General features: G+C 37.0%; 2 protein-coding genes across 11 annotated transcripts in view; both read left to right on the top strand.

Annotated features, from left to right (window-relative positions):
* The window catches only part of atg2a (autophagy related 2A), a 76,694-nt gene extending 75,542 nt beyond the window's left edge, over window positions 1–1,152 (top strand). For 6 of the 10 annotated variants that reach the window (XR_015507012.2, XR_015507011.2, XR_015507016.2 and 3 more), the window contains one exon: window positions 1–1,152. This exon is cut by the window's left edge. The gene's annotated coding sequence lies outside the window, so the exon portion shown is untranslated. The other 4 variants (XR_015507014.2, XR_015507013.2, XR_015507018.2 and 1 more) reach the window with 1 other exon arrangement.
* Window positions 1,153–2,502: 1,350 nt separating this feature from the next.
* trmt112 (tRNA methyltransferase activator subunit 11-2) lies at window positions 2,503–10,598 on the top strand. The gene is made up of 4 exons (NM_001020752.1): window positions 2,503–2,697; window positions 7,061–7,162; window positions 7,277–7,369; window positions 10,248–10,598. Exons 1-4 carry the CDS (start codon window positions 2,623–2,625, stop codon window positions 10,344–10,346), a joined length of 369 nt encoding a protein of 122 aa, NP_001018588.1. The 5' UTR covers window positions 2,503–2,622; the 3' UTR covers window positions 10,347–10,598.
* The last annotated feature ends 10,362 nt before the right edge of the window (window positions 10,599–20,960 follow it).

Raw genomic sequence — 20,960 nt, 5'->3', positions numbered from 1 at the left:
CGGATTACACAATGGTAAAACTCAACTGTTAAACACTGACTATAAATGAGCCTGTTTACTACAAAAAAGTGGAGTGTTCCTTTAAAAGCATCGAGTTACCGTAGTTGTCATTTAACACTAAGAAAGTGATTCTTCTTCGTCCGCTTGTGTTTTTTTACACATGGTCCTCAATCCCTATGTCTTTGTGCCATAAATCGACATTATAAAGATCTTGTTTTGTCCTCTTTAACGTTCTTTCCTAAACAAATTATAATTTCATTACTCTTGTGGTGCGGTCGTGAGGAAGAATTGGGGAATTCGGGGGAATCTTAAAAAAATGTCCAGGTCATATTTCAGCCCGAAATTAAAATACAACTAAGAGTTTACATTTAAAACAAACTTTGTGAGAATTCTCATTTTAGTTTTCATGACAAGTGTGCATATTTACATCTCATACACACTATAGTACAGTTTTAATTTGAAATCATGGTCATATATAGAGACTTTGCTTTGCTATTATAATCCTTTCTTCCAAATTGCAGTAATAGTTACTTTTAATAATTACAACAATAATAATTATGGATAGAAATGTGTTAAATTGCCATGAAAAACTTCCGAAAACAATGACTTTCTCTTCAATCAATATATCATTTCTTTGGATTTTCTGGTGAAATGTGACCCAGACGTGCTCTTGATTGACTTAACCTTTTATCTGCCATTTACCATGCTTGCTTTCGTCTCATTAGTTGCCTTCCTAAACGTTTTAAAACATTTTATTTCATATTTGTAATGACTAATGAAATGTAAAAAAAAAAAATGAAGATGTTGAGCATTTGAGAGATGAGGGGTCAGTCAGTCGACTGAGATTTAGTGGGTAACGTTACATTCGCTTCTTTGTTTTTGTTTATTGCATAACAGTGTAAGGGAAGTGCGTTTTGGCGTGTGTTTTTACATGTATGTACAGTGTGTGTTCAGTGTGAGTGTGTCTGGACGTGCATGCGAGTGCGTGTGTGTTGACTGACAGGCTATGTGATTCATAGCTATCAGTGTGCGTTTGTTTCTTCTGTAATTACAACTATATCATACGCTGTAAGAATTACCTGTATAGTACCAAGACAATGTGTAAACTAATTAATACAAAAAAAAGGAATAAAAATGTGCATTTGAAAAAAAGTTGTAGTTTGCTGTTGTACATTTTAAAACAGAGGAATGAATAGATTATTCCTTAAAGGAAGATTTTGTGTCATTGCTCTCTTAGAAAATCTATTTTTTTTAACAACTGAGCAAAGGATTCGGCTTTCTGAGCAGTTATTACATTAACAAATGCTACATTAACCAAGCATTTTTTGTTAACAGTTGCGGATGTGTGTTTTACCCACATGAAAAAAATACTATAGTACACTAAAACACTAATATATAATAAATATAACAGCATTTTTTAACCATTCTAGAGTGTATTATAGCATTTACAACACTTTAGCATTTTTTTTTATGGTTCTGTGGGACAAAAATGCCATGTTGGTGGAGATGTAATGATTTAGGGGATATTGTCTTGGTACACTTTGGGCTCATTAGTACCAGCTGAGAACTGTGTCAACACCACAGCCTACCTGAGTATTGTTGCTGACCATGTCCATCCCTTAATGACCACAGTGTACCCATCTTCTGATGGCTACTTCCAGCAGGATAACGCACCATGTCATAAAGCCCGAATCACCTCAGACTGGTTTCTTTAACATGACAGTGAGACTGTACTCAAATGGCCTCCACAGTCCCCATCTCTCAACCCAATAGAGCACCTTTTGGGATGTGGTGGAACAGGAGATTCACATCATGGACGTGCAGCTGACAAATCTGCAGCAACTGTGTGATGCTGTCATCATGGACCAAAACCTCTGAGGAATATTTTCAGTATCTTGTTGAATCTATGCCACGAAGGATTAAGGCAGTTTTGAAGGCAAAAGGGGGTCCAACTCGGCACTAGTAAGGTATACCTAATAAAGTGGCCAGGGAGTATATATTTACATGGTTATTATGGGGTTTCAATTATTTAGAAAAATGTTTTTAAAAGATGGCATAATGTCAGTTAGTACTGCCACTAAATAAATATTATTTGAGAACAAAGTACAGTACTTGTAGTTCAGACAAGGCCAAACATATCAAACGTGCCAAAAGACTCTGTTGATACCCCTAAATAATTTATCTATCAATTTAAGCAGTGGAGAACCTTAAAATAAATACAATTACAGTTTGGCTTTCTCCGAGAGTCTGCAAGTGTTGTTTTATTGAGTTTAATTGCTAACCAGCAGCTATAATAGAATTATACTGAATATTAGTTTGGATAGAATTAATTGCCGGCATTAATGCCATTTTAAATAAGCAGTTTATGAAACATACATTTGTGCAATTGTACTTTATACTTTAAAACTTACTTGGAAAAAAATTGAGACTAATGTTAGTTAGCCAGGCTAAGCGGAACCCAATACACCGTGCTTTGTTTCTCGGGGAGTTGTTTCAGCGGTTGCACACAGTCATCGTGATAAACGCGTGTTTATGTTATGCTGAACTTCTTAAATTCCACGCTTCTGTAATCACCAAATATTTGAGTCTTAATACTAGAATATATACCCACACACCGCCGACATGAAGCTGTTAACACACAACATGTTGACCTCGCACGTTAAAGGTGTTACCAAAGGATACCCGCTCATTATCAAGGTGAGCTTTATATACAATTAATTTCATTATCTAAAAATAAGAAAGCAAACAGAACTATTTTATTTTGTAATGACCTTAATTTACGTACTGTTCTTGATTCTTAAATGTCTTACCCTCAAGTTTATATCATGTTTTTTATTCTTTTTTTCCTGTCTTTCTTTCTCGTATCTCTTTTTCATTGACAATGTAATTCATATTCTGCATTGGAAACAAATATTGTTACAAACTTGTCAACTGTTTTTTTTTTGCAAAAAACAGCTTGCATTTGCAGCTTGATGAAATGTTACAGTCACATAGTTTGACTGTATATAATAACTAAAATATTTAAATATGGGCGAAATAATATTACATTGTTATTTAACGTTACATACATTTATACCAAACTGTATAATAATGTGTAACATTATCACATGTGTAACGTGATGATAATGCTAAATGTTAACGTTACTGCGTTTTAATCTGATGGTTTGATGATAGAAATAAGTTAAGAAATGTACAGCTGTACCATGATCCTTAAATAAACCCACATAAAAAAATACCATAGTAATTACTATAGTGTTTTTGAACCATGATATAGTAAAGTACACTCACCGGCCACTTTATTAGGTACACCTTACTATTACCGCTTTGGACCCCTTTTGCCTTCAGAACTGCCTTAATCCTTCGGGGCATAGATTCAGCAAGGTTGAATCTCTGAGATTTTGGTCCATATTGACATGATATCATTTGTTGGCTACTCATCCATGATGAGAATCTCCCATACCAAAGGTGCTCTAATGGATTGAGATCTGCTGACTGTGGAGGCTATTTGACTACAGTGAACTCATTGTCATGTTCAAGAAACCAGTCTGGGATGATTCGCACTGTATGACATGGCGCGTTATGCTGCTGGAAGTAGCCATCAGAAAATGGCTACACTGTGGTCATAAAGGGATGGAGATGGTCAGAAACAATGCTCACGTAGGCTGTGGCGTCGACACGATGCTCTATTGGTACTAATGAGCCCAAAGTGTGCCAAGAAAGTATCCCCCACACCATTACACCACCACAGTCTGAATTGTTGAACCAAGGCAAGATGGAGCCATGCTTTCATGTTGTTGATGCCAAATTCTGACCCTACCATCCAAAGCAGAAATCGAGACTCATCAGACCAGACAATGTTTTTCCAATAGTCTTTTGTCCAATTTTGGTGAGCCTGTGCCAATTTTAGCCTCAGTTTCCTGTTTTTAGCTGACAGGAGTGGCATATTTTGTCTTTTTCAGACCATTCTCTGTAAACCCTTGAGATTGTTGTGCGTGAAAATCCCAGTAGATCAGCAGTTTCTGAAATTCTCAGATACTAGCTCGTCTGGCATCAACAACAATGCCACATTCAAAGTCACTTAAATCCCCTTTCTTCTCCATTCTGATGCCCGGTTTGAACTGCAGCAGATTGTCTTGACCATGTCTACATGCCTGAATGCACTGAGTTGCTGCCATGTGATTGGCTGATTAGAAGTTTGCGTAAACGAGCAGTTGGACAGGTGTACCTAATAAAGTGGTGGGTGAGTTTATATTATATAGTGTTTGCAGCATTTTGTTACAAATGATACAGCACACTGTAGTATTAGCTGTGGTGTATTGTACAATTTACTTGGTTGTAAACTAAGTATAGTTTAAGATCATTTGTTTCTATTGCTATAGTTGATAGATACTGTAAACTAGGGTTGTAACGGTATGAATTTTTCACGGTATGATAATAGTCTAAAACAATACCACGGTTTGACGGTTTCGCGGTATACGGTATGTTACAAATGTTACAAAATAATAGAACAGTGAAGCAAATTTGACTTTTTCCAAATAATATATTTTTAGTTACTATAAACAACACCACTTACAATGAACAAATAAAAATAAGAAAATAATAAATAATGTGTCAAAGTCCAAATAAAGTCCAAATAAACATGGTGCAAATCCTCAGTAAAAAAAATAGATATAAATATTTACTATACTATAAATAGTTACATAACGAAACTAGATTCAATATGGAACATCCTTAGGTTCTATGTGCCAGCATGGATTTGGATATGGTTGTCTGCAATGCAGACAAACAGCTGCACCTTCATTTGCGTCTTTTGAAAACAGCAAGAGCAGCAGTTCGTCTTTGCTGTGTCACTGTTTTGTCATGTTTCTGTGCTGCTGTGCATGCAAAAGTACTTAGTATGAGAATTATTTCATGCAAAACTTTTTTTTTTTGCGTTTTATTTAGCCGCGCATAAATGTATGCCTATCTCTCATTCCGTGTTGTTCAAAAAGCTCAGTGTTGGTCCACAAACAAAAGCGAAACCTATGCTTATTGGTTGTGATATAGCGAGTTTGAACCAATCTGGGCATGGAGGAGGGACAATGCATCAATGTATCATGTCTGATTTGTCCGGAGACACAGTGACGAGCGTTTCTTTGTCAAATCAGCGTTGTCAAATGTTGATGACGTAACCGCACTGATTCCGGAGCCTCTGAAAGTCCGAATGATATGTGATACAGCACTGGAAAGCTGAGATTCTCTTCTATATGCCAATCTTTGAATTGTATGAATCGGATCAGCGGATCAAAAGTTATTAAACATTTAAGAGCAATACTTATTTTTAGCCGCGGGCGGCTGTCTCGGTCTTTAAGGGTTAAAACCGTTGATATGCAATTGTTCATGGTATGATAATCGTGCACGTTCAAATCGTGGTAAACCGTCATACCGGTATATTGTTACAACCCTACTGTAAACTTCAACAGATTGTTTGATTATGGTTTAAAAACACCATAGTATTTTAACATGCTAGACTTTTAATGTGATTAAATGGTTATTGTTTGAAAATATGACTGATTAAATATATATAAACTATTTTTGCACTGAATTGTATTCTACTGGGTATTTTCAGTAATTCACTGTAAAAAAAAAAAAAAAAAGTATGATAGTCATAATTTTGTTTGCAAAAAGTATGCCTTTTTCAGAATAAACTACACAGTATATTAGGGCTGCACAATACTGGAAAAATTGGACATTGCATTTTTTTTTTTTCTGAAATATATATGCAATATAAATATAATGTAACCAGCATGCTTTATTTGGATAGAATGCGGGATGATAACTGATTTCAAGGTATACTGCAGTTTGGAAAAGTCAAGGTTTTAAAACCGCCAAAGGTTTCTGCTTTACCATTCCGAAGGTATGTGTACGATTTTTTGGACAATAGCAAAGAAGGGGCGAAGCAGTGGCGCAGTAGGTAGTGCTGTCGCCTCACAGCAAGAAGGTCGCTGGTTCGAGCCTCGGCTCAGTTGGCGTTTCTGTGTGGAGTTTGCATGTTCTCCCTGCGTTCGCGTGGGTTTTCTCCGGGTGCTCCGGTTTCCCCCACAGTTCAAACACATGCAGTACAGGTGAATTGGGTAAGCTAAATTGTCAGTACTGTATGAGTGTGTGTGTGGATGTTTCCCAGGGATAGGTTGCGGCTGGAAGGGCATCCGCTGCGTAAAAACTTGCTGGATAAGTTGGCGGTTCATTCCGCTGTGGCGACCCCGGATTAATAAAGGGATTAAGCCGACAAGAAAATGAATGAAATTGTAAAGAAATCTGTGTTTTTGAAACAAATGAAGACAGCAGAAGTCAATAATTCATTTGAATTATTTAGCTGACATGTTTACTGCTCCAAAATATTATAAATGTTTCTCAAAATAAAATATATTGTGTTCAAAGGGGTAAAAAGTTAAGTTTTTTAGCCAGACATATAAAAATAATATATTGTAGAGCAGAAATTGCAATACAATGAAACCGGGATCTTTTTATCCAAGCCTATCATACCGTCAGAATCTTATACCAGCCCATGCCTATACCTTAATTTGGGTTTATTTAGATGATTCTGTACGGGATTAAATCATTTTGCATTAAAATGCAAAATACTAAATATATTTCAAGCATTGATAAACACATCAGAGCAATGATAAAAAAACAGTGCTTTACAGTCTTTACAGTATTTAGGTACAAAAATTGAGTATGCAAATGTAAAGTAACACTATAGTCTTCATCATATTAATAATTCTGTCAAATGAATATTTATTCAGTGTCATGCAGTTTCTTGTGCCTTAAAACTTTAAGCTCTTCCGAAATTCATATCGATGTGAATATTGCGAATGCCCTCATTGCTATATTGATGCTGAAACAATATATTGTGCAGTCCTACAGTAAACACTAATGAACAGTCTGATATTTAAAGTATTTTCAGTTTGTTTTGATGCTTGAAACCCCTGTTCCACGTTGATCCACATCCACATGCATGCAGTTAAATCAAGCTTTTAAATGACACGTCTTGACTCTCTTTCTTTGATCGTGAATGAAGGCAACAGAAGTGAAAGTGAACGAGTTGGACTTCAATGCTCAGTTTGTGAGTCGAATGATTCCCAAGCTGGAATGGCCTGCTTTGGTCCAGGCAGCAGAATGGGTGAGTGGAGATGCTGTTTTATGGCATTTTTAATTTGTCATTCTGAATGACCGCCTAGTAAGTAGACTGTGTTGGAATGTGGGTTACTGATGAGTTGTTGTCTTTTTATATCAGCTTGGTCAGTCTCAAGAACTGCCCGACACGCTCATACCCGACTATGAGAATGATGAGGAGTTCCTACGCAAAGTTCACAGAGTTCTTCTTGAGGTGAGACACATTAAATAGTAAAAATAGCAAATTCTAACTTGATTTCCTAAATTAAACCCGCATTTGGGCTAGACGATGCCATCGTCCATCGCCGATGGTCAATAGACAACACGATGCTGAGCCGGCATCGCTCGTGAAACATACACACTCAGGCCCCGTTTACACTAATACATCTTAGTGTTAAAATGGCATTTTAGAACAAAAATGATTCTAGTTTTACCTAGCATTTCTGAACAGCCCTCCGTCCGCTGAAAACGCACATCACGTGACCACACACAGACATAGCCACACACTGTCATGCGCTCCTCTGGGCTCCAGAGAGCAGTGCACGTCCGACAGTTTATCAAGGATATACAGCTGGATCGCATGTCACTATAGTTGTTAAACGTAATATTCAGACATCCCAAGTCTCCCGGAAGTTCCGGGAGTCTCTATGCATTTGCAGTCGCAAACGAGTAATAATGTCCCGGAAATCGCGCGTCTCCCTCCCGGTCCTCAAATAAGTCGCGCACCCTTCTCACCCACGGATCCCTCCTCGCTCTTCAGACACGTCACGCGCACTCTGTCAACCCCCCCCCCCCCATATTCTGCACAGAAATAGTAAAAGCTGTCAGCAGATTCTGTCGACTTTTCAGAAATAAAATGTATGCTTATTCAGTCAGGAAGGCCCCGTTTACACTAGTGCGTTTTAGTTTTAAAACGGCGTTGTAGAATGAAAACGATCCGCGTCCACACTCGCGTTTTACCCAGCGTTTCTGAACAGCTCTCCGTCCACACCAAAACGCTGAAAACGCACATCACGTGACCACACACACACTCTCGGGCAAGCGCTCCAGCATTTCTACCCAGATGAGAGCTCTGCTTGTCGGACTGCTCATCACGCATCTCCCGCTGGATCTAATCTCACTATATTTGCTAAACGTGATATTTCATTCATGTTGTTGTCTTTATCTGACGACATAGGCCAATTCCCTGACTTTGGTCATTGGAATCTATTAAGTTACTTGTTCACGGGTAACATGTTTTGGTTAAGCGCAAAGATAAGTTAATGATTAATCCAGGTACATTGACTGATTGCTCGTCTTTATTTCCTACAATGTATAAACTTATTGTATGTTATACTTTTATAATTATCGATTATTAAAACTGATATTCAGCAAAAGAGAAGGTGCGTTTCGTATTTTCACTGAAATTGAAAGGAGGCAGTTTTGTTATAAATATCCACACAGTGAAGATGACGCTCATATATGCAGCACGGCGCCTCAACATTTCTGCTGTCTGTTAAGTTGCTAATATTAAAATGAAAATAGGCAGTTCCTTATATCATGTTTACATTTTATTGTTGAGAAAGTGAAACAACGTAGCCAGGGTGATGTGAATGAAGTTATAAAGTACACTGTTCCCTTTGAAGATTTACCCGTGTCCTCGGTATGTTTTCCATATCAAACTGAGAAGGGGGAGACTGCAGCCTTGATCAACCTTGCGAAGTCTGAACTTACAAGAAGAGGATGCGAGACTGAACTGTGTGTGGGCTACTTAATATTGAGGAAAAGCCCCAATCAGATAGGCGAACGTTTGCAGCCCCGCCTCCGTTTTCAGATGTCTCCGTCTTTCCCCATCCACACTGAGACGGAGCGGCAGCGTTTCAAAATGAAAACGGCCTCTCCAGCGTTTTCGAAACGCTCCGTTTTCGGCGCTCGAGAACTCCGGCGTAGTGTGGACAAATGGCGTAACCGTAGCAAAACTTATGCGTTTTCAAACTAAAACACACTAGTGTAAACGGGGCCTAAATTTAACAGTGTTTATAAACTGAAGAACAACTAGTTTACAGTCGTCTTGACTCAAGGTCAAAATGAGAGTCCTCTATATAATGGACAGTGATTTATGATGAACAGTATAGCTTTGAAGCATACTACAATATTTTGAACATCCTAGTTTTAATCGAAATCGAGACCCCCGCCAAATAAAAACAATTTGCACCCACCCCACCTCCCGCACACTTCTAACGACACATATACAACAGTAGTTAAATGCGTTTATCTAAGATCCATTATAAAAGTGTAAAAAAAAAATTGCATTTAAAAGATTGACCCACAGGAAGGGACGTTCCCAATTTATTAGCCGCTGGAACCACAAAAACCCAAAATATTGTTCAGTTCTTTAAACACCCCCAACCAACCAGAACCTCTGTATTAAAACCATCAAATCATCGAAAAATAAAAAAATAAAAAATGTAATGCATGATTAATTTGACAAATCTAAATACTTTTTTGGTCCCACTTTATATTAAGTGTCCTTAACTACTATGTACTTGAATCAAAAAATAAATACAATGTAGTTACTGTGTTCCTAATGTATTTGAGAACACTTGAGTTGGGATAGGGGTTGGGTTATGGACATGTTTGGTGGTGAGGGTAGGTTTAAGGGTGGGTTAAGGTGTAGGGAATGGTCAGCAGCGTATTTACAAATGTAGTTACAGAAGTTAGTTACAGATGTAATTACATACCGGTATTTAATCAAGCATAAGTACTCAATAAATACATGTATTTACACAATAAGTACAATGTAACAAACTATTAATTCCTGTGTAAGTACATATTAGTTAAGGCCACTTAATATAAAGTGGGAACACTTTTTTTATTTACATGTTCAATTTAAAGACTAATTGCTCAAAACAACTCTTTAAAATAAACCCTTTGCTAGCTTTACAATGAAATGCCATCATCACCTACTTTTTATTTGTGTGATCTGTAAAAGTAGATTTGAGCTTTTTTTCTTGTGCTGTGTATTGTGCTGGACACACACCCCATTTTCACATTAGGATTTGATATCATAGTGATATAGTATATCATACTTATAAGCGTCGTCTTCTCCTCAGGTGGAGGTTATAGAGGGATGTTTACAGTGTCCTGAATCTGGCCGAGAGTTTCCCATCTCTAAAGGCGTTCCCAACATGTTACTCAACGAAGGAGAGTAGATTAAGATGTTACACTTATTCTGCAAAGACAAGATCCATACTCTGTATTGACCCCAGATGTTTTGTGTAGACATTTGTGCTACTGCTTTCTTCAAAGAAGAAACACAATTCACAAGTTATTCGGAAATACTCTGGAAATAGCAGTTTCATTTACTGTCTTCATGTTGCTATGAAAATTGATATAGTTTTTTTCTGTCATTGTTTGTTGTGCTTTGTAAAATATATCAAATAAATTTGTATTGATTGAAGTTATGTTCGGTTCAATTCTTTTTATATTTACACATCACTCATTGTAATGAATTTCACAATTAAATGTCCTATTGGTAAATGTGAGCAAAGAAAACTTCAAATTAATGTTTATTATTTGTGAGATTTTCCCACTTTAAAATGCTTTTATTTATGGTTATGATTTATGCTCCTTTTTAAATAAAATATGTTTACAGCCACCTTTTCTCATTTCAATTTAAAGGTGATATTTAGTATATTTATTGTCCATTTAGAATGTCTGATCATGTATGTATCATAAAGTGTCCTTTAATGCAGTGGTTTTTAAAGTGGGGGTCACGAGACAATGAGGGGGGGGTCGCTTGGTGATTTCCAAATATCTCATAGTTTATTAAACTATTAGAATTATCACATCTAATTAATTATCATATTTTATTTGTGATCCCTGGGGTTAATATGCTTGATTAACATCACAGCAATAGCGTGAGTGGCAGCAGATTGATTTTGCAGTACAATATTAAACTTTGACACCTTTGTGGCACTCGCATACATTAAAAAATAAGGCCACGACTGAACAAAGAGGATGATCTCCAAGTGGCTTAAAGTCTCCAATATTAAACCAAGAATAGTTTTGCGCTATAAACATTGTGCTCACCATTCTTATTAAGTGAGGTTAATATCAAATTAAACAAATGAATAATGATTATAAAAAAGATATGGTTGTAAGACTGTTGCACTTTTTTGTGTTGACAATAAGCTTCTGTTTATATTGTTCCTATTGGTGTGTGTGTGTGCACCATTGTGTGCAATATTTGTTTGCTTATCTAGGCCCACACGGGATCTGCGCGCGCAGAATTCCGCAGATTTATGCAGATTTTAAGCCCATTATTTATTCTGTTTATTTACTTGAGTAAATGTGTAAATCTGAATTTATTCAGTTTTTATTCAGAAGTTATTACTTTTTATTTAATATATTAAGGAGTAAGTTGTGATACTCCGCTTGATACTCCCAAAATAATTCCGCAGAAATCCGCAGATTTTTACTAAAATTCTCAGCAGAAATAGCAAAAAAACGTCCGCAGATTCCGTCTGGCCCTGCTTATAACCACCTCCGAGCATAGTGGGGGTCACAAGTCACTGGAGTTGTTATTTTAGGGGCGCGAGCTGAAAAGTTTGAGTACCCCTGCTATAATGTAAAGTGTCATTTAATGTATGTGTGCTTACTACACTGTAAACAATGCAGGGTTCTACACAATTCATTCATGTTGTCCCAACACAAATTAAGATAACTAAACTTTAAATGGATCAAACAAAAAACTGTTTTCCCAAAAAAACTTAAGTATTGTGTTGTTCCAGCTCATTTCAGATTAGTTTGAACAAGCTGTAAAATCTTTTTTTCAATGTATCAAGCATATAAACGTTGCATAATTCTATGCAATAACCCAAAACCTAATGTTAAAGAGTTAATTTTCCCAAAAAGTCCACGTGACTTCAGTTGTTCAACTGTAATCATATGAAGCTCCATGAACATTTTACGCACACATTGATTATTAATACGACTCTGTACTTGAATATATAATTACACTGTGAAAAATGCTGGGTTCCACACAATCTATTAGTGTTAGAACATGAAGAAATTAAGTTAACTTAATAGTTTTTACAATTTTAAGTGGTTATAATTGTGTTGTTTTAGGTCGTTTTAAATAAGTAGTTCTTATGAACATATTCTTAAGTGTATTGTGGACACTAAAAATGTGTAACCAAGTATTCTGCTGTTTTAAGTTTAAGTATGTTTTAGACATCTGAAATATCACTAATCAGATTGTTAGATTTTTATATAAGCTTTACATTTTTTATAAGATTGTTTTTTCTATATATGTTCCATGAAATAATTTATTTGAATGTCATATAGGGGTTATGGTAGTCATTTAGCGCTTGGTATAATCTTTGTACCACAGAGCAACCACAGGTTAATGAAACCTCCTCATCACCTGTCATTATATTCTCCAGTGTAAGCTTTCTCTTAACTGTAGTGTGTTTGTCTGAAATGATCTAGGTCAGTTTTTGAGTAACTTTCTTGAAACAAACTCTTCCAAAGACCTTTCATGTCACACAGAAAGTCCAGAGAGGAAGATGACGTGGCAAGGCAAGAGACTATATTTAGTTTAAGGGAGGTTACGAGGGGGGGGGACTGGATAAGCTGTTTTTGAGTTCTGTATAGTTGACCAAAAAATGAAAATGTACTCACTATTTACTCACCCTTAAGTGATTTAAATTTCTTTTCAAAGGAAGATATGAAGAAAGCTGAAAGCTAGTTTGATATCCACCGTTTGATGTTGTTTAGTTTTTTTCTGTGTATTTTATATTCAGTTTAAAAGAAGATAGAAACTCGGACAGGTTTGGAACAAGTGAAGGGTGAGTAAATAATGACAGAAATGTAATTCTTGTGTTTGAAGTATCCCTTTAAATCTTAATTCGCAATACCTCGACGAACCACCAGAGCGGCCCCGAGGCCTTTCCCTCGTCCGCGGCCGCGCGATGGCGCTCGAGGCTCCGCATCCACGTCACGATTTCTCCTGCTCAGAATCATATAAAAAAAATCTAACGCTTCATGTTTGAACAGGAAGAAATCCGTACTTTCGGAATGATATCAGCCCTTGAAAAATTCCAGCCCTCTGGTGTCTCCTTTTGGTTCAAATCTCATTTCTCTGAGGCTTTTGGTGTCTTGTACCTTCTGCCTTTGCTTGAAGTTCAATTACAGCCCTCTTGGCCAAACTATAATAATGTCATAATGGAGAGGTGGAGAGAGAGCAGCTATAAAGCTGTTTTTGAAAGATTAACGATCATGTAGATGGTGAACTGTAATTAACAATGAGAAGAAAGATAGGGAGTGGAAGTGAAATAAGGAAGGGTGTACCTAAAATGAAAGGATGGGAACGCTTAGATTGAGGCCTTGGATATCTATCATTTCTCTCCAGGAAGCTAAATGAAAGGTGAAATTAATATCCGAGTAAATCTATTCTAAATGTGTCCGGTGGGTCTTTTATGAAATGGCTCTGTTAAATGCATGAGGGAGAACTACTGGATTAGAAAAACACATTGTATTATTTCCAATTTAAACAAATTAGGAAGCAGTCAGTCAGTAGTTTCAGCCTGCTGTGGTGGATGTTTCACTGCTTGTGAAGATTTTTGTTGAATATCAGACTGCTGCTTGGAAACACCGCTGCCAAGGAAAGACTCCAGAAAACTGTCAGCATTGTTATGCAATGATGGTGTCTGGAAAAGACAGTCTGTGAGAAATACTGACATAGCGTTGACTGGAAAGCTGCTAAATTGGCGTCTGCAGCTTTGTTTTGGTCAGTTTTTATAACAACCTTACCAAATGTCATTGCTTTATGTGATTGTTTTAGAGTTTATAATATTTAGTAAGTTCAGTTAAAGCAATAGTTCACCCAAAAAATGAAGTCACACTAAAATGGTTTCAAAGCATTTTTCTGTTGAACACAAAAGTAGATATTTTGAAAAATGTTGGAAAACGGAAGCTGTCGACTTCCATTGTTACTGTTTATTTAAAATATCTTCTTTTGTGACCAACAAAAACATAAACTAGATTTTTAACAAGTGGAGAATGAGCAACCAATTTATCACATAATTTTCATTTTGGGAGAACAATCCCAAAAGTCACAAAAGTCATTGTCACAGTTAATGCCAAAGTATTTAAATGCATTATACAAATGGAAAATGAAAAAATAACTACAGCATTTCTAAAAGGATTTTAAGTTTCTGAATAGGTTATATAACTCCAGAAAAATATAAAGGCTAAACTTCTTAGAACAGAAATTGTTTATTCATTATAGGTTTTGAATATTTAATACATTTTATATATTCATATTTTAATATGTTCAATTGATCTGGGGTGCGTTTCTGAAATCCATCATTAGCCAACTAAGGTCCCAAGTTCTGTCGTTACAAACATAGTTTGTTAATTTGGCATTTTCCAAATCTATCATTCCATTGAACATTCGCAAACTGCGTCGCAAACTTGTATTCTTGCATCTACACCTCTAGAGCTGTAGTTGGAAACATAGTTCCTGGCTGTGTTCTATTCCCAGTTATCCCCCCTATGCCCTATTCATTTAGAACATTCTAACATTTAAACTTGGAATTATTGTATATGTATATGTACTAACAGAAATGTATGTATGTATTTACTTTAAAAATGCCGTACTTTTTCAAATGCAACTTTAAAATACAGTAACTTACTGCATAACTGTTCTACAGTAAAATACAGTTACAGTTAAATACTGTGCAATTTACAAACATTATTAGCAATCTAGCTCTCCAAAATTGCCTGCCCTTGTAATGATTTAGGTTAAAAACGGAGTCAAAAAATCAAACATACTTTGAATATTTAAGATAGACAACTTAAATATTTGTATATTTTAAGATTAATTAAATCTAAAGAAATGTTATTGATTATTTAGAGTTTCTTAAAAGGATAGTTCACACGAATATGACGTTTCTGTCATCATTAACTCTTTTGTTGAACACAAAGGAAGATATACTAAAGAATTTAGAGGACAAAAACAACAACCATTGACTTCTATAGTATGTGAACCATGGGTGAAGGATGTTTCAATTTACCTTGCGGACACAAGGTTTGTATGAGCGGCATGGTGGCTCAGTGGTTAGCACTGTTGCCTTAAAGGCCGTGGGCCAGTTGGGTTTTCTGTGTGGAGTTTGCATACTTTTGTAAAAACATATGCTGGAATAGTTGGTGGTTCATTCCGCTGAGGCGACGTCTATAATAATATATAAGGGATTAAGCCGAAGAAAAATGAATGAATGACACAAGGTTTGTTTACCAAATCAAAGTTATTGATGCGGATTCAAGAAAATGAAAACCACAAAACAGGGGCGTTTCCCAAACAACAGTGTAACTCGCGGCTGAACTATCATAGCACGATGCATCATTTGGGAAAAGAACGATGTAGTGACGAGTGTTTCCCAAAAAAACGTAGTTTCTCTGTCGCAGATCCATCATTTGAACCACATTAGTTATAGCGTAAAACGCCCGTAATGATGCTTTAAAGGGGGTAGTAAAAACTTCTTTAGAGAAGAACCCCATCATTTCTTTGTGCAAATTATTTTGTTTTACACACACATGCATTAAAAAAAAATCTGATATACATTGTATGCTCCAATAAGAATAATATGCAAAGAAGCATAATAGGAACCCTTTAAATGTGCCATAGATTGAAAAGCTGTGTAAACCATGTCTCAGCTTGATAATAGCCCCTTTCACACAGTGATACCGGTAAATATCCGGAAAATTTCCGGAACGACTTTACCGGTATATTGAAAAAAGCGCTGTTCACACAGGCGAGGACGTTACGGAAATTTTCCGGAAAAGAGCATTCACACATCCATTCCAAAATACCGGTAAATTCTGACATCATTCACCACAAATGAGCTTTAAACGGCTGCGCTTGTATTTGTAAACATTTGACTAAATTACAAACTCTGTGGATGATCAATATTGTGAACAACTTTCGCAGGATCACTTTCGCATGTCGAGATGTTCATAATATGTGCGTGTGCAGGCGCTCACAGGCTGTTTCACAGGCACACGCAAAGCTTGAAGGTAAACAAACAACGGCTTATCATAAGCATCTCATCGATGATTATTTACACAGTTGGCATTAAGAAGAACATATAAACGTGACCTGACTAACTTTTAGCAGCTAAATGTGTCTGGAAAAATATTCAAAGGCTTTTATTCTCATAAACCGCGCGGACGTAAATGCGTCTGACTGTTGTGATTGGCTAAAGCAGACGTCTCACGTCAGCACGTTCTAGACGTGCACGCGCTTATTACTGGAATCTTCCTTCTGCATTCACACAGCGCAGCATTCCGGCAAATTGCCGGTAATGTTACAACTTCTCTTACCGGAAAATAGCCAGAACGAATTTACCGGTATTTTCAAAAAGCACCTGTTCACACATACCACCTTTCCGGAAAATTGCCGGTAATTTTCCGGAAAGGTCTGTATGTGTGAAAGGGGCTTATACCATGTCTCAGCTTGATAATAGCCCCTTTCACACAGTGATACCGGTAAATATCTAGAAAATATCCGGAACGACTTTACCGGTATATTGAAAAAAAGCGCTGTTCACACAGGCGAGGACGTTACGGAAATTTTCCGGAAAAGAGCATTCACACATCCATTCCAAAATACCGGTAAATTCTGACATCATTCACCACAAATGAGCTTTAAACGGCTGCGCTTGTATTTGCAAACATTTGACTAAATTACAAACTCTGTGGATGATCAATATTGTGAACAACTTTCTCAGGATCACTTTCGCATGTCGAGATGTTCATAATATGTGCGTGTGCTGACACTCACAGGCTGTTCCACAGGCACACGCAAAGCTTGAAGGTAAACAAACAACGGCTTATCATAAGCATCTCATCGATGATTATTTACACAGTTGGCATTAAGAAGAACATATAAACGTGACCTGACTAACTTCTAGCAGCTAAATGTGTCTGGAAAAATATTCAAAAGCTTTTATTCTCACAAACCGCGCGAACGTAAATGCGTCTGACTGTTGTGATTGGCTAAAGCAGAAGTCTCACGTCAGCACGTTCTAGACGTGCACGCGCTTATTACTGGAATCTTCCTTCTGCATTCACACAGTGCAGCATTCCGGCAAATTGCCGGTAATGTTACAACTTCTTTTTCCGGAAAAAGCCAGAACGAATTTACCGGTATTTTCAAAAAGGACCTGTTCACACATACAACCTTTCTGGAAAATTGCCGGCAATAAGAGTTCATTCATTCATTTTCTTTTATGCTTAGTCCCTTTATTAATCAGGGGTTGCCACAGTAAAATAAAAAATTAAAGTAGTGATTTCTAAATTTACTTTAACTTGTACTTCATTGCAGATAATACAACAAACATTTTTTTCTTTCAAACAACTTTGGTTCTTGCAAAAAATGTTTTTAAAAAAGTTGGAACAGTAAAGCATTTACCACCTTATGGTTCCATTCCTTTTCACAACACTTGATGTTAAACATGTTCAGGGGACTAAAGACACCAAGTGATGGAGTGTTTAGGTGTAATTTCGTTTCATTCTTCCTGCAAATAAGTCTTAAGGTGGGCAACGGTACAGGGTCTTAGTTGTCGCATTTTGCAATTAAAAAAAATCTTATTCCGAAGCACACAGAATCCATTTATCCCAAAAAATACCTGAAATACTGAGTGATCTGACCACAGTACATGTTTCCATTGTGTGATGGTCCAACCCAGATGCCTCCAACGACACAATTGGACACTTAACATAGGGCTTCCTTTTGGCACAGTACAGTTTTAACTGGCATTTGTGAATGCAACTACGTGTTCTGCTACCTGACAAAGGTTTGCCAAAGTGGTCCTAAGCCCATGTGGTGAAATCGCTTATAGATGAATCAGGATTTTTGATGCAGTGCTGCCTGAGGGATCGGAGATCACGATAGTTCTTTGAGAAACATTGTTTTTAAACATTTCAATAATTTTATCACGTACTTGTTGGCAAACTGGCAATCCTCAGCCCATCTTTGCTCCTAAAGGACTAGACCAGGGGTGGCCAACCCTGTTCCTGGAGAGCCACCTTCCTGCAGATTTCAGTTGCAACCCATATCAAACACACCTGCCTGAAATTATCACGTGGTGTTCAGGTCCTAATTAATTGGTTCAGGTGTGTTTGATATGGGTTGCAACTGAAATCTGCTGGAAGGTGTGTCTCCAGGAACAGGGTTGGCCAGCCCTGGACTAGATCTTTCTTGGATGCTGTTTTTGTACCAAATCATAATCACCTGTTGACATCACCTGTTTCAAATCACATTATTATTTAACTTATTTACCTGATTACTAGCCCTAAACTTCTCATGTCACAACTTTTTTGTATGTTTTGCAGGTCTAAATGACAGGAAAGTATGTATATTTACAAATGAAATAAAGTTGACCAGACAAAACATGACATATTTTGTGTTCATATTGTCTGCAATGAAATACAAGTCAAAGTAAATTTGGAAAGCACTACTGTCTTTTTTTAGTTCAGTTTTTTATACTGTCCCAACTTTTTCTGATGTGGTGTTGTACATTCTATATAGTATGAATGAGTAGTATGAATGGGAATTGGATGTACTACATTCGCCATTTGTCATTATGACCTTCCTGTATCTACGCCAGTTGAATCGATTTACTCCCATTCATGACCTCTCTCACATGGCATCATAGTATAGCATACTGTTTTTCAAATACTATGAATTCAGACTTCCTATTCAACTCGCATGCAGTTTTAATGTACTAATTAGTTCACTGGAAAAACTGGATTTAAATTGAATCAACTCGAAAAGCTCTGCAGCATGTTGCCTTACAGTTTTAAGTTGAGTCAATTGTAAGTTTTTTGAAAAGACCCTCACTTTTTGGTCTTAGGGCGGCCTCACTCATTATTTTTTCATAGGGCCTAAAACGGCTGAAGGCGCCCCTGGCCATGCATGACTAAGGAGGGTTTGGTCAGAACGCAAAATGTACCATATAAAAATGTATTCAGTACCACCTAAAAAGGCATAAGATAAATGTGTAAACGTATTTCTTTGGATTACTTTAACATGTATATTGGGAAATTGTCTAAGTGTGGTTTGTAAGGAGTCAACAGACACTTAGTATATGCATTTAATGCATGTTTATGCATCGTGTCACATCACTAGGCCCACACAGAATCTGCGCATGCAGAATTCCGCAGACTTTTAGCCCATCATTAATTCTGTTTATTTACTTGAGTAAATGTGTGTGTAATGAAGTTCACGGCCCCTTTGGCCACCGGCAAGAAGGAGGCGGAGAACCGACGCAGTTTTAAAATATTTATTAATAACAGTGACAACCAAAACAAACGGACAGCAGCTCCTCACGGAGACTGCCGTCAAACTGAAAGCAAAAGTAAAATATGTCCGGGCCCGGTCCTCTCTCGCCTCCCTCTGCCATTGTTCCTCCTTTTATCGTCCAGAGCTCCTTCCATGGGATCCGAGGCAGGTGCGCACCGCAGGTGTATCCACTTACGCGATGGCCTCACTCCGTTCCCACGGCTCTCGGCCACGCCCCTTTCGCCACAGTGTGTAAATCTATATTTATTAAATTTTTAAATTACAGAAATTTTATTGACTAATATGAAAATGTTCATCTGATTTATTTGCAATGCAGTCTGTAAAGTAATATGTTCTGTCTTTTAGTAGAGATATTGTATGAGAGACTTACTTTATATAAAAATAAAGAGAATCTAATTGGATTTGCATTTTAAACATTAAATAAAAGTAAGAAATATATTATTTTTATTTCACGTATTAAGGTTTTAGTTTTGATACTCCCACAATAACGTTCGCATATTCCATCTGGCCCTACATATCATCAGATCTGAGTGTAGTGAAGGTATGCTAGTAAGTTTCATAAGACTTTTTGACATGGTTATGCAGAGGCTGACATTAGTTTCTGCTGTGTTTTCATATAGATTCAAATATCAAAATGCAACTCTAAATACATCTCTGTTGGTCAGTTTTGACAAGTTTAATTAACATTTAGCCATAACACGATTCAGGAGAAGCAAACTAAGTTACTGTAGTGGCATAAAGATAACTCACTCCTTCTAGCTAAAATAAACCACTATTTTAATTAAAAAGATTGTCATTTAGCAAGAAATACTTCATTTGTTTTAAAAACAACTGACAACCAAAGGAAGCTTGGGATATAAAGTTAGTCCTACATGCAATGTTTTAAGCACAAAACCCTGATCATGTCTCGCAATGCAACATCTGAACAACGTTTTAAGGTGTGAAACCATAATAATTTTGAATGCTTGAAATTTAGGCTATCTTGGAGATTATGTTTTGTCCTTAGCACTTGCCTCTTTTTGTCCTTCCCTCTCTCCCTCCCTTCCTCTCGCTCTCCCACACACAGCTGCTGTTTTCTTCCTCCTCTCCAAACTTTAGGAACTTGTTTTGTTGAAGAGATGTTTCTGGTCGCTCTGAAACTCAAAGGAGTTTTTCTTTTTAATTATAGCATACTTAAGTTCACACCTTCAAAGGCTCTCTTTGACGTCTGGCGTTTTTGGCCTTGTCATTTTTTCCCCTGCCTCCTTTGAAATGGATTACTCTTCGCACAAGATGTATTCTGGTATAGGCCAAGCCTAGACTAGCCTTTTCTCATCTTGTTTATATTAAATCCCGTTCAACTCTATGCCGCTGGAGGACAGTCAGTCTTTGTCATGGGATAATTTCATTTTCCTAAAGCAACTTCAAGAGCTTGATTGAACATTTGGATGGCAGACCTGCATCTTGACTCAAGGCA

The sequence above is a fragment of the Danio rerio genome, chromosome 14 (genome assembly GCF_052040795.2).
Source record: "Danio rerio strain M-AB ecotype USA chromosome 14, GRCz13ab, whole genome shotgun sequence".
NCBI classification, from domain to species: Eukaryota; Metazoa; Chordata; class Actinopteri; order Cypriniformes; family Danionidae; genus Danio; species Danio rerio.
Note: the sequence above shows the minus strand (reverse complement) of the source record. Positions and strands in the feature narration are given on the sequence as shown.

Bases quoted from the DNA above. Each gene is read 5' to 3' on its own strand.
- trmt112 (NM_001020752.1), top strand. From the start codon at position 2,623: ATGAAGCTGTTAACACACAACATGTTGACCTCGCACGTTAAAGGTGTT. The intron at 7,163-7,276 runs GTGAGTGGAGAT...TTTTTATATCAG, and splicing joins TGGTCCAGGCAGCAGAATGG to CTTGGTCAGTCTCAAGAACT. The intron at 7,370-10,247 runs GTGAGACACATT...TCTTCTCCTCAG, and splicing joins TTCACAGAGTTCTTCTTGAG to GTGGAGGTTATAGAGGGATG.